Below are 11,272 nucleotides of genomic sequence, written 5' to 3'. Positions count from 1 at the left end.
TGTAGCTATTGAGCCTGTCCTGGAACTAGCTCTGTAGACCAGGCTGGCCTCGAACTCACAGAGATCTGCCTGCCTCTGCCTCCCGAGTGCTGGAAATAAAGGTGTGTGCAACCACTGCCCGGCACAAGAATTTTTTTAAAAAGAGGCATAAGATGTGTTCACTGAAAACAACTCTAAAAACAAACAAAATAAAACAAAAAATCTCCTTGTGAATGGGGCCCCTCCCTGGAGCAGGAGTCAAAAACAGAGGAAGCTGTTGTCGTAGTCGTTTTATTGAATCTAGAACATATCAGGGACCAGACTCCAGCCTTACCTCCAGCCCCACTGAACCCCTGCTCTGCGTCTCTGGGTCTGGGCCCAGGTGTCCGCTTCTGCCTGGAATGCCCGTCTAAGCTCGGGGAGCAGACTCCCCACTCTCCCCAGCCCAGGATTCTGAATGCCCCAGGCAGTACTATGGTTAGCCTGGCTTCGGAGCTTCCTTAGACAGCTCCTTAAGGCGCTAGAGCCTGGAGTCCTGGGAAACAGAGCTAAGGAGACAACTCGGAATCCCATCTGAGAACTGTGGGAGAGAAGCTGGAAAGAGCATACAGGACCCACAGGCCAATGCTGGATGCGAGGCTTAAGGCTGGGGCTGTGATGAACCGATGTGGGCAGCGGAGGGGATCTTTTGTCTTTGGAGACTCTCTGGAGCCCAGGGATCCAGGCTCGGATGCAGAGGACAGGAAGATTAAAATGCTACCCATCTTTTGGCCTGTTTCTTTCCCCTCCACCAACGAAATATGGTAGAAGGTGCCCCCCCCCCTTTAGGTTCAAATCTGACACTGGCCAAAATCTCATCTCCCACCCAACAACCTGGAAACCCCAAACCAGGGTGCTGACCAAAGCTGAACCCCAACCGTTATCCGTGAGCGGAGGCAAGGAAGAGACAGTCAGGAAGATCTTCTCCCTTTTCTCTTCCACTCCCAGGGCAGGGAACTGGCCAGGGACTCTATACCAGTCAATCTCTGGATCCAAGGACTGGCTAGCGCCACCTTCGCCATTGAGCTTGTAGGCAGGGAGTCATGGCCTGCCAGATAGGAAAAACTTTACCAGACCTTGTCCCCATCTGGAGCCAAGTCCAGGCCCTTGTCCCAAGCGCCCTCTCTCGCCCTGCCAGCTCCTGCCCACGCCGCTTTTCACTTAGTCTTCTGATGGAGTTTGCGCCGCACCAGCTGGCTGAGGAGCAGGGCTGTGAGAACGCTGCTCCCCGCGGTGAGCAGGAAGAGGCCCGAGAAGTTGTGGGGCCAACGGGCATGCAGAGGCTCATAGATGGGCCTCCGGGCCTGATAGTCCAGCGTCACCGCCTCTAGCTGGGCCAGTGTGCACAGCACCAAAAAGACATGGAAAACTTGGTGTCCCTGCCCAAAGATGTGGCAGCTGCCGGGGAACCAACTCTCGGGCATGACAGTGGAGAAAAACGCAGCGGCCAGAAGAAAGAAAACCACCTGGCACTTGTGATAGAGAAGTGCGGGGTCCTCCTCGGCAGGGAGAGGGGACACTATGATGCGGTGCACCACGGGGCTGATGTCCAGCGCATACGCCAGCGCTGAGGGCACCTCCTGGAAAATGCGGCCCAGCAGGCCTGGTTTCTGGCTGTACTTGTTGTAGCAGGAGCCCGCACAGGAAAGCCAGGCCAAGAAGGCAGCCATGGGCAGGAAGATGGCCTGTACCTGGGCATGCCAGGTGGGCTCGATGGCATAGTAGAAGTGAACCAGGGCACTGCCAAACTGGTACACGGCTACGCCCACGTAGTCCAGGAAGAAGAAGCTGTAGTGCCAAAACTCCGACTTGGCCTGCAGGAGGTGTGCCAGGGCGCTGAAGGAGAGGTAAGTGAAGGAGGCCAGGACGATGATGAAGAGGGGCCGGGCGTGCGGGTCTTCCCGGAAGTCCGTACTCCGCACCAGCACGACCAGGCGCAGCAGCAGCGCCAGCGCCGCCAGCAGGTGGGTCCACACGTTCACAGCCTCGTTGTGCCGCTGGAAGAGTGTGCGGAAGTAGAAACACCAGGTCTGATGCAGCGGCCGGTAGCCAGCGTAGATGTACGGCTTCCAGAAGAGAGGCGGCACCTCAGCCCGGTCCACCGTGAACACGGGCTCTGGCTGCAGGGGCTTCTGGCCCATGTGCCACAGGCTGGACAGCAGGTGGTTGAACTTCTGGGCTACTGCCATCGCCATGCCTGCGTCCTAGGCAGGGAACTTAGAGAGGGCAATGCGAAGTCAGAGTTCCTGTGTCTCCACCTGGGGCTCTGATGCCCCAGACTTCCTCCCTTCTCCCATACCCTGTCTTTAGGCTGAGTCTGAGACCAAAGAGACCCTTAAAAAAGGCAAGCTGTCGCCAGGCGGTTGTGGCACATGCCTTTAATCCTAGCACTCGGGAGGCAGAGGCAGGCAGATCTCTGTGAATTCGAGGTCAGCCTGGTCTACAGAACTAGTACCAGGACAGGCTCCAAAGCCACAGAGTAACCCTGTCTCGAAAAACCAAAAGAAAAGGCAAGCTCTCTCCCCTGGCATTCAGAACAGGGCCTGACATAAGTGCCCAGTTGAACCAATCTAGCAGGGCCACTCTATCTAGGGCAAATCATGAGCGTGAACAGCTGTCTTCTAGAAGGACATCGACCTTGAAGAACCGTTGTGGAAGGCAGTGATTGTCTTCCATGATTTACAGAATCGTTTTTCTGAAGGGGACACTACAGCCTTTGCATGACTTTGGTCACAAGACGCTTCTGGCACACAAAGCTCTTGGATGACTGTGTGCTGCAAATGGTACCCAATAAAGAGCTAAAGCATCAGGGAAATGCTCTCCTTCAGAAAAGCATATGAATTAGACTAGGGACCTGGGTATGAGGAAATACTTTACCCAAAAAACAACCTTGTGTGACAATCAGTAAATACGCTTTTGTACGGCTGTCTGGGGCTCAGCTCATCGGAGGCTGCACCTTCCTGCTGAGTTCTTTCCTCTACCGACTCAGGCATCACAGGACCCCCGACACTCAGGACTCATGGAAGGGCCTCCTTCCATTGCATCACTCATAAGGCTCCCTGCCGCAGTCACTTGCCTTTCAGCCCAGTTGCCACACAGCAGCCCAGCTGTTTTCTCTGCTTGAGCAAAGAGGAGAAGGGACAGGCTCTCTTGGTCTGTGAGTTTGTGCCACCGTCCATGTTCACTCCGGGTGACAATGACCATATTATCAGACCCAACTACCTCTTCCCACTACCAGGGACACCACTGACCACTCCCACCCCACGTGATCTGCCCTTACTTCCTCCCCCAGCCTCACTACCTAGCCACACCAGACTCCGGCAGCAACAACTTTGCACAAGCTGTTACCTCTCCCAAGTCTCCTCCCCATCTCCATCTGGCCTACTAGGCAAACTCCTATTCACTCCTCAAAACCTATTTCTTAGCCAGGCAGTGGTGGTGTACGAATTTAATCCCAGCACTTGGGAGGCAGAGGCAGGTGGATCTCTGTGAGTTTGAGGCCAGCCTGGTCTACAAGAGTTAGTTCCAGGACAGGTTCCAAAGCTACAGTGAAACCCTGTCTTGAAAAACAAACGAAAGAAAGAAAGAAAGAAAGAAAGAAAGAAAGAAAGAAAGAAAGAAAAGGAGAAAACACACTAATACCAGCACTCCTTTCTTTCTGTTTCTTGACTGCAGCTACAATGTGGCCAGCTCTAGAGAATCACCCCTGAAGCCCCTGCCGCCATGCCTTCTGGACCATGATGGACTGTAATCCCCTCAGACTGTGAGCCAAAATAAACCCTTCCTCACTTTGGGTGCTTTTGTTAAGTATTCTGTCACAGAGAAGAAAAAGTAACTAATATCTAAGACATGGTGACAGGGGATGTTTTCCAGTCTTTTCATAAGCACAGCATATTTGCCTGGCACCTGCTGCTTCATGCAGGCTTAACATTTGTGCTGGCTGGTTTTATGTCAACTTGATACAAGCTAGAATCACGAGAGAAGAGGGAGGGAGCCTCGGCTAGGGAAATGCCTCTATAAGATTGGAATGTAGGCAAGCCTATAGGGCATTTTCTTAAGTAGCGATCAGTGGGGGAGGAACCAGTCCATGAGGGTGGTGCCACCCCTGAGCTGGTGGTCCTGGGGTCTATAAAAATGCAGGCTGAGCAAGCCATGTGGAGCAAGCCAGTAGGCAGTACTCCTCCGAGGCCTCTGTATCAGCTCCTGCCTTCAGGTTCCTGTCCTGCTTGAGTTCCTGTTCTGACTTCCTTCGATGATGAACTACAATGTGTGATGTGGAAGCATAAGCCAAATAAACCCTTTCCTCCCCATTTGCTTTGGCCATGGTGTTCACCACAGCATGGTAACTCTAAGACGTCATCATTGATTAACTCAAGCGTCTCTTGGTATCTGCCAGACAACTCCCTCAACAAGCTTTCTAGACTCAGCATGCAGGAGTTCTGTCCACGGATTATCAGATGTCTGGCAAGGCCACCTTTGTCCCAGCCATCGTATATGCAGGCGCTTATGTTCTCATAGCCTCTCTGCCACTGCTCCCCCTGACCGCCCAAAGGACACTTGCACAACTCAAGAGCTTGTATAGGTGACATCAGAACCTGCCCCAAGCCTGCTCTCCCTCCCTAAACCCCACTCTCTACGCTTCTTCTAGAGTTTGATGATCAGGAGGCAGAAACAGGTGGATCTCTGTAAGTTCAAGGCTAGCCTGGTCTACAGAGAGAGTTCCAGACAGCCAGGGCTACACAGAGAAACCCTGTCTTGAAAAACAAAACAACAACAAAAATTTCGATCAGTCACCCACCACTACACAAGGTGGCTCCTCAGCCACGGAGAGCACGGAGCCTCTTGGGCTCCTTCGTCCCAGAGAGCCTGACTCGGGGCGGACTCAGGAAGCAGGTCCTTTAGATGGGCTATTAACAGGAACTATTAACAGTATCCACCCAAGGCTTCTTCCTTATCCCAAGAGACTGGACTTCAGCCAAAACAATTTGGCCTCTGTTCATGTCCACGATTTTGTCTGCAGGGGCAGACTGGCCTCAGAATACATCTTGGGTGGCTCACAAGGAAACTAGACCTTGGCGTTCCCTTCTAGACACAGCCAGCACAGCAAGGCTTCTGTTCTACCAGGGGAACAGTGAAGCCATAGGGAGCCCATGTGATCACTGTGATCTTTTAAGTCCACTCCCAGGCTCCATCTCCCACTCCTGGGACTTCTCAAGGCGCAAGAACATAGCAGAGGCTCTGGGAAGTTCTATGGCAAAGTGTCCTTAGCTTTGTTGAACCTATGTGTGCCAAGTTTACATGACTTAGGCTTCCGCCCCCAGTCATGAGTACATGAAAAAGACGGCTGAAGACAAATGTTTATTGTGACCAATTTTTTTTTCCTGTTTTTCAAGACAGAGTTTCACTGTGTAGCCCTGGCTGTCCTGGAACTCGCTCAGTAGATAAGGCTAGCCTCAAACTCACTGAGATCTTGCCTACCTCTTGAGTGCCGCCCTGCATAGTCAATTCTGGTAATGTTTCTTGGACCTAGTACGCCCATTTGGTGCTCAGATGGTGCAATCTAAGGGATAAAGAGATTCTTACTCAAGGGAGGGTGGGGAGGGAAGATGCATGCCTGTGGGACCCAGTGCTCTGCCTGCAAACCTGGACACTTATCAGCTCCTCTGCTGCTGGCCTGCCTCCCGTGACACCCGCCTGCACCTCCAGAACAACACTGCTATGTACGGACTTGAATCAGACATTCGGGGCTTGTGTAAATAATGTTCTTAGGCTTCTAGTCTCCCTCAGTCCTACCCTCTCGATCTGCACCAGGGAAGCTATTCCTCAGGAGAGGGACAATACCAACGCACAACCCCCATGTGCCTAGACACGGCAGGCCCTGAACACAGAACCCAGAGGCAACATTCTAGGGGGATAGAGGCCCCATGGCTTGATTTCCCTTAGGACCCTGGCAGGCACTACTCCTTATAAATAGATCTGTTTTCAGAATTAGGCCCTGTCCTCTTTAATCTATAGATAGAGACCTCAGGGGGCTGGAGAGATGGCTCAGAGGTTAAGAGCATTGCCTGCTCTTGGGTCCTGAGTTCAATTCCCAGCAACCACATGGTGGCTCACAACCATCTGTAATGGGGTCTGGTGCCCTCTTCTGGCCTGCAGGCATACACATAGACAGAATATTGTATACATAATAAATAAATAAATATTTAAAAAAAAATAGATAGAGACCTCAGATCCAGAAGAAAGGAGGGAGCAAGGGCAGAGCCACATGGGAAGCGGTGATGGGGAGAGATCCTATAGCATCCAGAGTGATCTGCCAATCAGGCAGCCAGGCCGTGCCTATCCTGGACAGCCAGCCCAGCAAACTGCAACCCCAACCCCCACTCACTAGGCCCCTCAAATTGCACTGGGTACCTGGGGGTGTTTCTCTGGAGCCTGAGGCCAATGACATCTCTGTGGAACTGCACGAGATCACCAGATGCCCAGTGCTAAATGGTACTTGCACAGGTGAGGGACACTAGGGGTGGAGCCTGGAAGTGTCCTGTGTGATGTCTTGGGAGGGTTGGACTGACTCTCTCCTCTCTCTCTCTCTCCTCCCTTTCTTTCTGACCCCCACATTAGTAAAATCCAGGCTCGGTCACAAACAACACCTCGGTGGCAGAAGTGTACTGCTGTCTGGAAAGCTGTGACGTACCCAGATCATATCTAAAAGGAAGAGCCAAGCCAGCTGGTACCAAGTGGCTGGGGTCTGGAGATGGATATCAGGTGCACCTGGTGGGTTCCTACCCCACATTCATAGGAATCAAAAGAAAAGATAAGAATAAGAGAGTAAGCGAGCCCTGAAGGGAGGCGCACGCCTTTGGTCCCAGCACTCAGGGGGCAGAGGCAGGTGGATTTTTGAGTTCCAGGCCAGCCTGGTCTACAGAGAAAGTTCAGGACAGCCAGGGCTACACAGAGAAACCTTGCCTTGTGGTAAGGTGGGGGGACGAGGGGGAAGTAAGCGGTCATTTTCTTAGAAAGACTTGTTAGGAGATGAACTTTAGGGATATCAAATCTGATGCTAGACCCCATAAAACACAAGCTCCATGACCTTGGGCCAATGACTGACCCTCTGGTTCTTAGCTCCCCTGTGGGAATGGCAAAATCACACACCTTGCAGATTGCTGCAGAAATTTAAAGAACGGGAACTAAATTTGAATACCGTTTAGGGACTGGGTAAACCACAACCGCTGTTTTTATAAATACCAGTAGAATGGTTAGAGAAATTCCAGCCTCAGATTAGCCTGATGGGTTCTTCAAAAATCTGTCCCTGGAATGAAGTGTGGCCTGGCGGGTGGCGTGAGGCCCAAGGTCCCACCCCAGCACAACAAAAACAAAAACCTTCCATCCAAGCCAACAGATCTGGGTGGAGTTGGGGATGGGATAGGGGGGTTGAGGGGGCTGGGGGTTGGAGGGAACACAGATGGACGGACAGAAATCTGGTGTGGTGGCATCCACCCATAATCTCAGCACTTGGGAGGAGGAGGCAGGAGGATCAGAAGTTGAAGGTCATCCTTGGCTATGTCACAAGAACAAAGCCAACCTGGGCTGCATGAGATCGTCTTGGGGAGGGGTAGATAACTGTCCCCTGAAACATTTACCTGATCCTTGGGGGCATATTCAAGGACTAGGCCCACCTCCTTGGCACGCAAAGGTCCACTGTTACTTTGTGGACCCTGACGACTCAGCACATTCTCTTAAAGTCAATTTTATCTTGCCATGAAGAGCAAAGTTTAACCTCATTAGATAAAGAGAATAAAGAAAGCCAGGATCCAGAAATGACACCGTGAACAAACGTCATCTCTCTCCCTTCCTCCACTCTTTCTTTTCCCCGATTCCCTCCTTTCGTCTTTTTGTGTGGCTTTGTACACGCGTGTGCATGTCTATGTGTTACAGGCTTGTACACGTTTGTGCATGTCTATGTGTTACAGGCTTGCACACATGTGTGCATGCCCATGTTTTACAGGCTTGTACATGTGTGTGCATGCCCCTGTGTTACAGGCTTCCATATGGGTGCTGGAGATCCGAACTCAGGCCCTCAGGCTTACCCAGCAACCACTCTACTGGCTCCGCCCTCTTTGTCCTTTCAGACAGGATCTCACCACATTGCTCAGACTGGCCTTCATGACTCCCCTGCCTCTGCCTCCTGAGTGCTAGGATTACAGGTCTGCACCACCATGCCCACCTATTTTTCCATGTTTCTATGAACTTGTTAAAAATAAATAAATAGGGGCTGGAGAGATGGCTCAGAGGTCAAGAGCACTGGCTACTTCCAGAGGTCCTGAGTTCAACTCCCAGCAACCACATGGTGGCTCACAGCCATCTGTAATGAGATCTGGTGCCCTCTTCTGGTCCGCAGTCATATATGAAGACAGAACACTGTATTCATAATAAATAAATAAATATTTTTTTAAAAAAACTTTGTCTTGATGGGCCTTCCATTTAAAAGCTTTAAAAAAATAATTTAACACCTACTTGGGGGCAGAAGGTGCATGTGGTAGCCACCAAAGATAAAGACTAGCAATCAGAAGTCTAGCCAGAGTTAACACTGGGAGTGTGGGAGACAAAGCCCCCAGAGGGGTCCTGAGGGGAAGACTAGCCATGGAGGACCCCAAATGCTTGTCCTTAGGTGTTCTATCAGTTAGCTACAGTAGCCAGCTTCCCATATGGTTCTGCACAACTTCAACCCCCAGGTCCACCTGGTGTTCCAGGCCCAGAGGCAAGACAGCACCATGCTTGTCTAACACCAATGCTAACTCCAGAAGCAGAGCTCCGGGCAACTCCTGGGCACCCAGTGGATGGATGTAGATGGGACAAGCGCTGGCAGGCCTTCAGGTCTCTCAGCAACCAAGTCACCTCCCTCTCTGCAAACCGATTCTCCAATTCAGCTCAACCAGTTTAAAGAAAAAGTCCCCCACCCCCCACCCCGTGGCTTCCAGGGTGAAACAAAAACCGTCTGTGTTTGTAACTGCTGTGGGCCTCTATTTGTACTCAGAAATGTGACCAGAATGGAATGAGTAATTTTTAAGAAAATTCTTACCCGGAGCTCAGACACCCCACTGCTCCAAGGAGAGTAACCTGAAAAGGGGAGACAGCCCAGAGAGGTTGGGCCAGCTAGCTGCAGTACAGGACACAGGACAGGATCCTGAACTGCACCACTGACCAGCAAGGGTTATCTGTGACAGGGGTGGAGGCTGGAAAGGGAACTCTTTCACCAGGGGCGGGGACCTGAGGTACACAGTCCTCCTGACAGGAGCTTCTACATGGGGCTCCTGATATCCAACAAGCACAGACCAGCCTGGAGAATCCACCAAACCTCACAGCATATGGCCTGAGGCAGACTCGGAGTCTGCAGGGATTGCTAAGGGAAAACCTCCCAGGGTAGTGCTGTGGATGATGGGTTCTTGTCCCTGTCCTTCTCTAGGGCAATCTGGCTTTCCAGACATTCAGGGAGGGGTCCAATACTGTGACCTGGTGGCCCTCCCACCTCCCTAGAACTTTCCTCAGGGTTCCCCACAGGATCTGCACCCCCCCCACACACACACACACCACACACACACACACACACACACACACACACACACACACACACACACTCATGTCCCTTCCTGGCCCATTATCTCCTTCCTTCTAGAGTGAGGCTGTGATCCTGCAGACCCCTCCCCTTGCCTATCTTCCCGCAGACCCCTCCCCTTGCCTATCTTCCCGTAGACCCCTCCCCTTGCCTACCTTCCCGCAGACTATATTGAAATATTCCCTCCATCCTGCCTGCTCACAGACCATGCTCGGGTCCTGGTCCTCCTTCCCCCCTCGACACGCTGCCTCTGGTCCCCCCCCCCATACTTCTGCTTTCCGCCCCAAGCTACAATGTTCCCCACTATTCCTCTGTCCCTCCCGGAGGATGACCTCGGACTCTGCTTCTTCCTGTCCCCTCCTTGCTGCTGATTCCCCTGGTGGCCTCTCCCGACCCTGCGAGGTGCTCCTCTACTTGACTGTCAGGGTCCAGTTGTTCTCGACCTCGACCCCCCTTCCTCCACTTCCGCCACTGAGCACCGCTCACATGTAGAGCTAGGTGCACACCCCCAACCCCCATGCCCGCAGGAGGACCTCTCTACTCCCATCCCAGCCCCGGGATCTCCAGGCACAGCCTTACCTGTGGCCTGAGAAGAGGAGAGAGCTGTCTGCTGCGTCCCCGGCGTTGGAGTCGCAGATAAGGGGGCGGCCACACCCCAAGCGCGGAGGGCGGCGCTGGGCACCAGGGATTTAGCCGCCTCCGCCACCCTGCAGCCTCCCGCCTGGCGTTATGCAAGCTCGGGCTGCAGGAGGAGTCACTCCCGGCTGCATCCCAGGACTTCCTGTGGACACAGTACAGTCTGAAATAGGAGGTCCTGAGATCCTAGGCTCGGCAATGGGGCTACAAACTCCTGCTGAAGTTGGTCCACTTCCGCAAAGTGCAGGCTTCAGTCTGGTAGTAGTTGCAAGAGCTTGACATGAGATGAGTGTCCCAGCCAGGGCTCTGAGCTCAACCCACATCGCTCATTTCTCCCGGGGCTACTATAGTCCAGATCTACCTAGGGAGCTGCTCTCTGGTTTATCGAGGTCTCATCCCATGACCTCGGATAATTCCCCTGTCCTGGTTTGTCTAGACCTCTAGTGTCAAAACAGCCACTCCCTATTGTCACCTCTCCCTCCAGGTGTGGGCACATCCCTGAGCATTTTTTATTTATTTATTTTTTTTTTATTTATTCATTTATTATGTATACAATATTCTGTGTGTATGCCTGAAGGCCAGAAGAGGGCGCCAGACCTCTTTACAGATGGTTGTGAGCCACCATGTGGTTGCTGGGAATTGAACTCAGGACCTTTGGAAGAGCAGGCAATGCTCTTAACTACTGAGCCATCTCTCCAGCCCCCTGAGCATTTTTTAAAGGCAGGGTAAATACTGGCTCACGGTGCCTCACGTGCCACCTCCTGTGATGTGCAGAGACCCCGTAGTACCGAACAAAAATGGAGACCCAGACTGGATTTTGAAGACTGGGTCTCTGCTCTTAGCAAGCTCCGGAGTCTGGTGCCCAGGGGCACACTAACAGGCTTGGAGCCTGGTGCTACCCAGCTAACCACGTGACCTTGGACAACCTTGCTCTCTGGTCTCAGTATTAGGGGAGACACAGTACTACCTAGCAAGACTGTTAGGGTTAGGTCAAAGGGCATGCTGCGG

At 52.5% G+C, this 11,272-nt stretch overlaps 1 protein-coding gene across 3 annotated transcripts; it reads right to left on the bottom strand.

Annotated features, from left to right (window-relative positions):
• Window positions 1-254: 254 nt before the first annotated feature.
• On the bottom strand, window positions 255-10,660 carry Paqr7 (progestin and adipoQ receptor family member 7). 3 transcript variants are annotated; one of them, XM_075945868.1, is made up of 3 exons: window positions 10,208-10,590; window positions 9,095-9,132; window positions 255-2,234 (listed from the first exon to the last, which is right to left on the bottom strand). In XM_075945868.1, the coding sequence occupies exon 3, from the start codon at window positions 2,211-2,213 to the stop codon at window positions 1,176-1,178; it is 1,038 nt and encodes a 345-aa protein (XP_075801983.1). In that variant the 5' UTR covers window positions 2,214-2,234; window positions 9,095-9,132; window positions 10,208-10,590; the 3' UTR covers window positions 255-1,175. The 3 variants fall into 3 exon arrangements, with proteins under 3 accessions (XP_075801983.1, XP_075801982.1, XP_075801984.1); XM_075945867.1 differs by lacking the exon at window positions 9,095-9,132 and having other exon boundaries at window positions 10,208-10,660; XM_075945869.1 differs by lacking the exons at window positions 9,095-9,132; window positions 10,208-10,590 and adding an exon at window positions 9,784-9,801.
• Window positions 10,661-11,272: the final 612 nt, after the last annotated feature.

Source organism: Microtus pennsylvanicus, chromosome 13 (assembly GCF_037038515.1).
Source record: "Microtus pennsylvanicus isolate mMicPen1 chromosome 13, mMicPen1.hap1, whole genome shotgun sequence".
In the NCBI taxonomy this organism is placed as follows: Eukaryota; Metazoa; Chordata; class Mammalia; order Rodentia; family Cricetidae; genus Microtus; species Microtus pennsylvanicus.
This window is presented reverse-complemented; position numbering and strand designations above follow the sequence as displayed.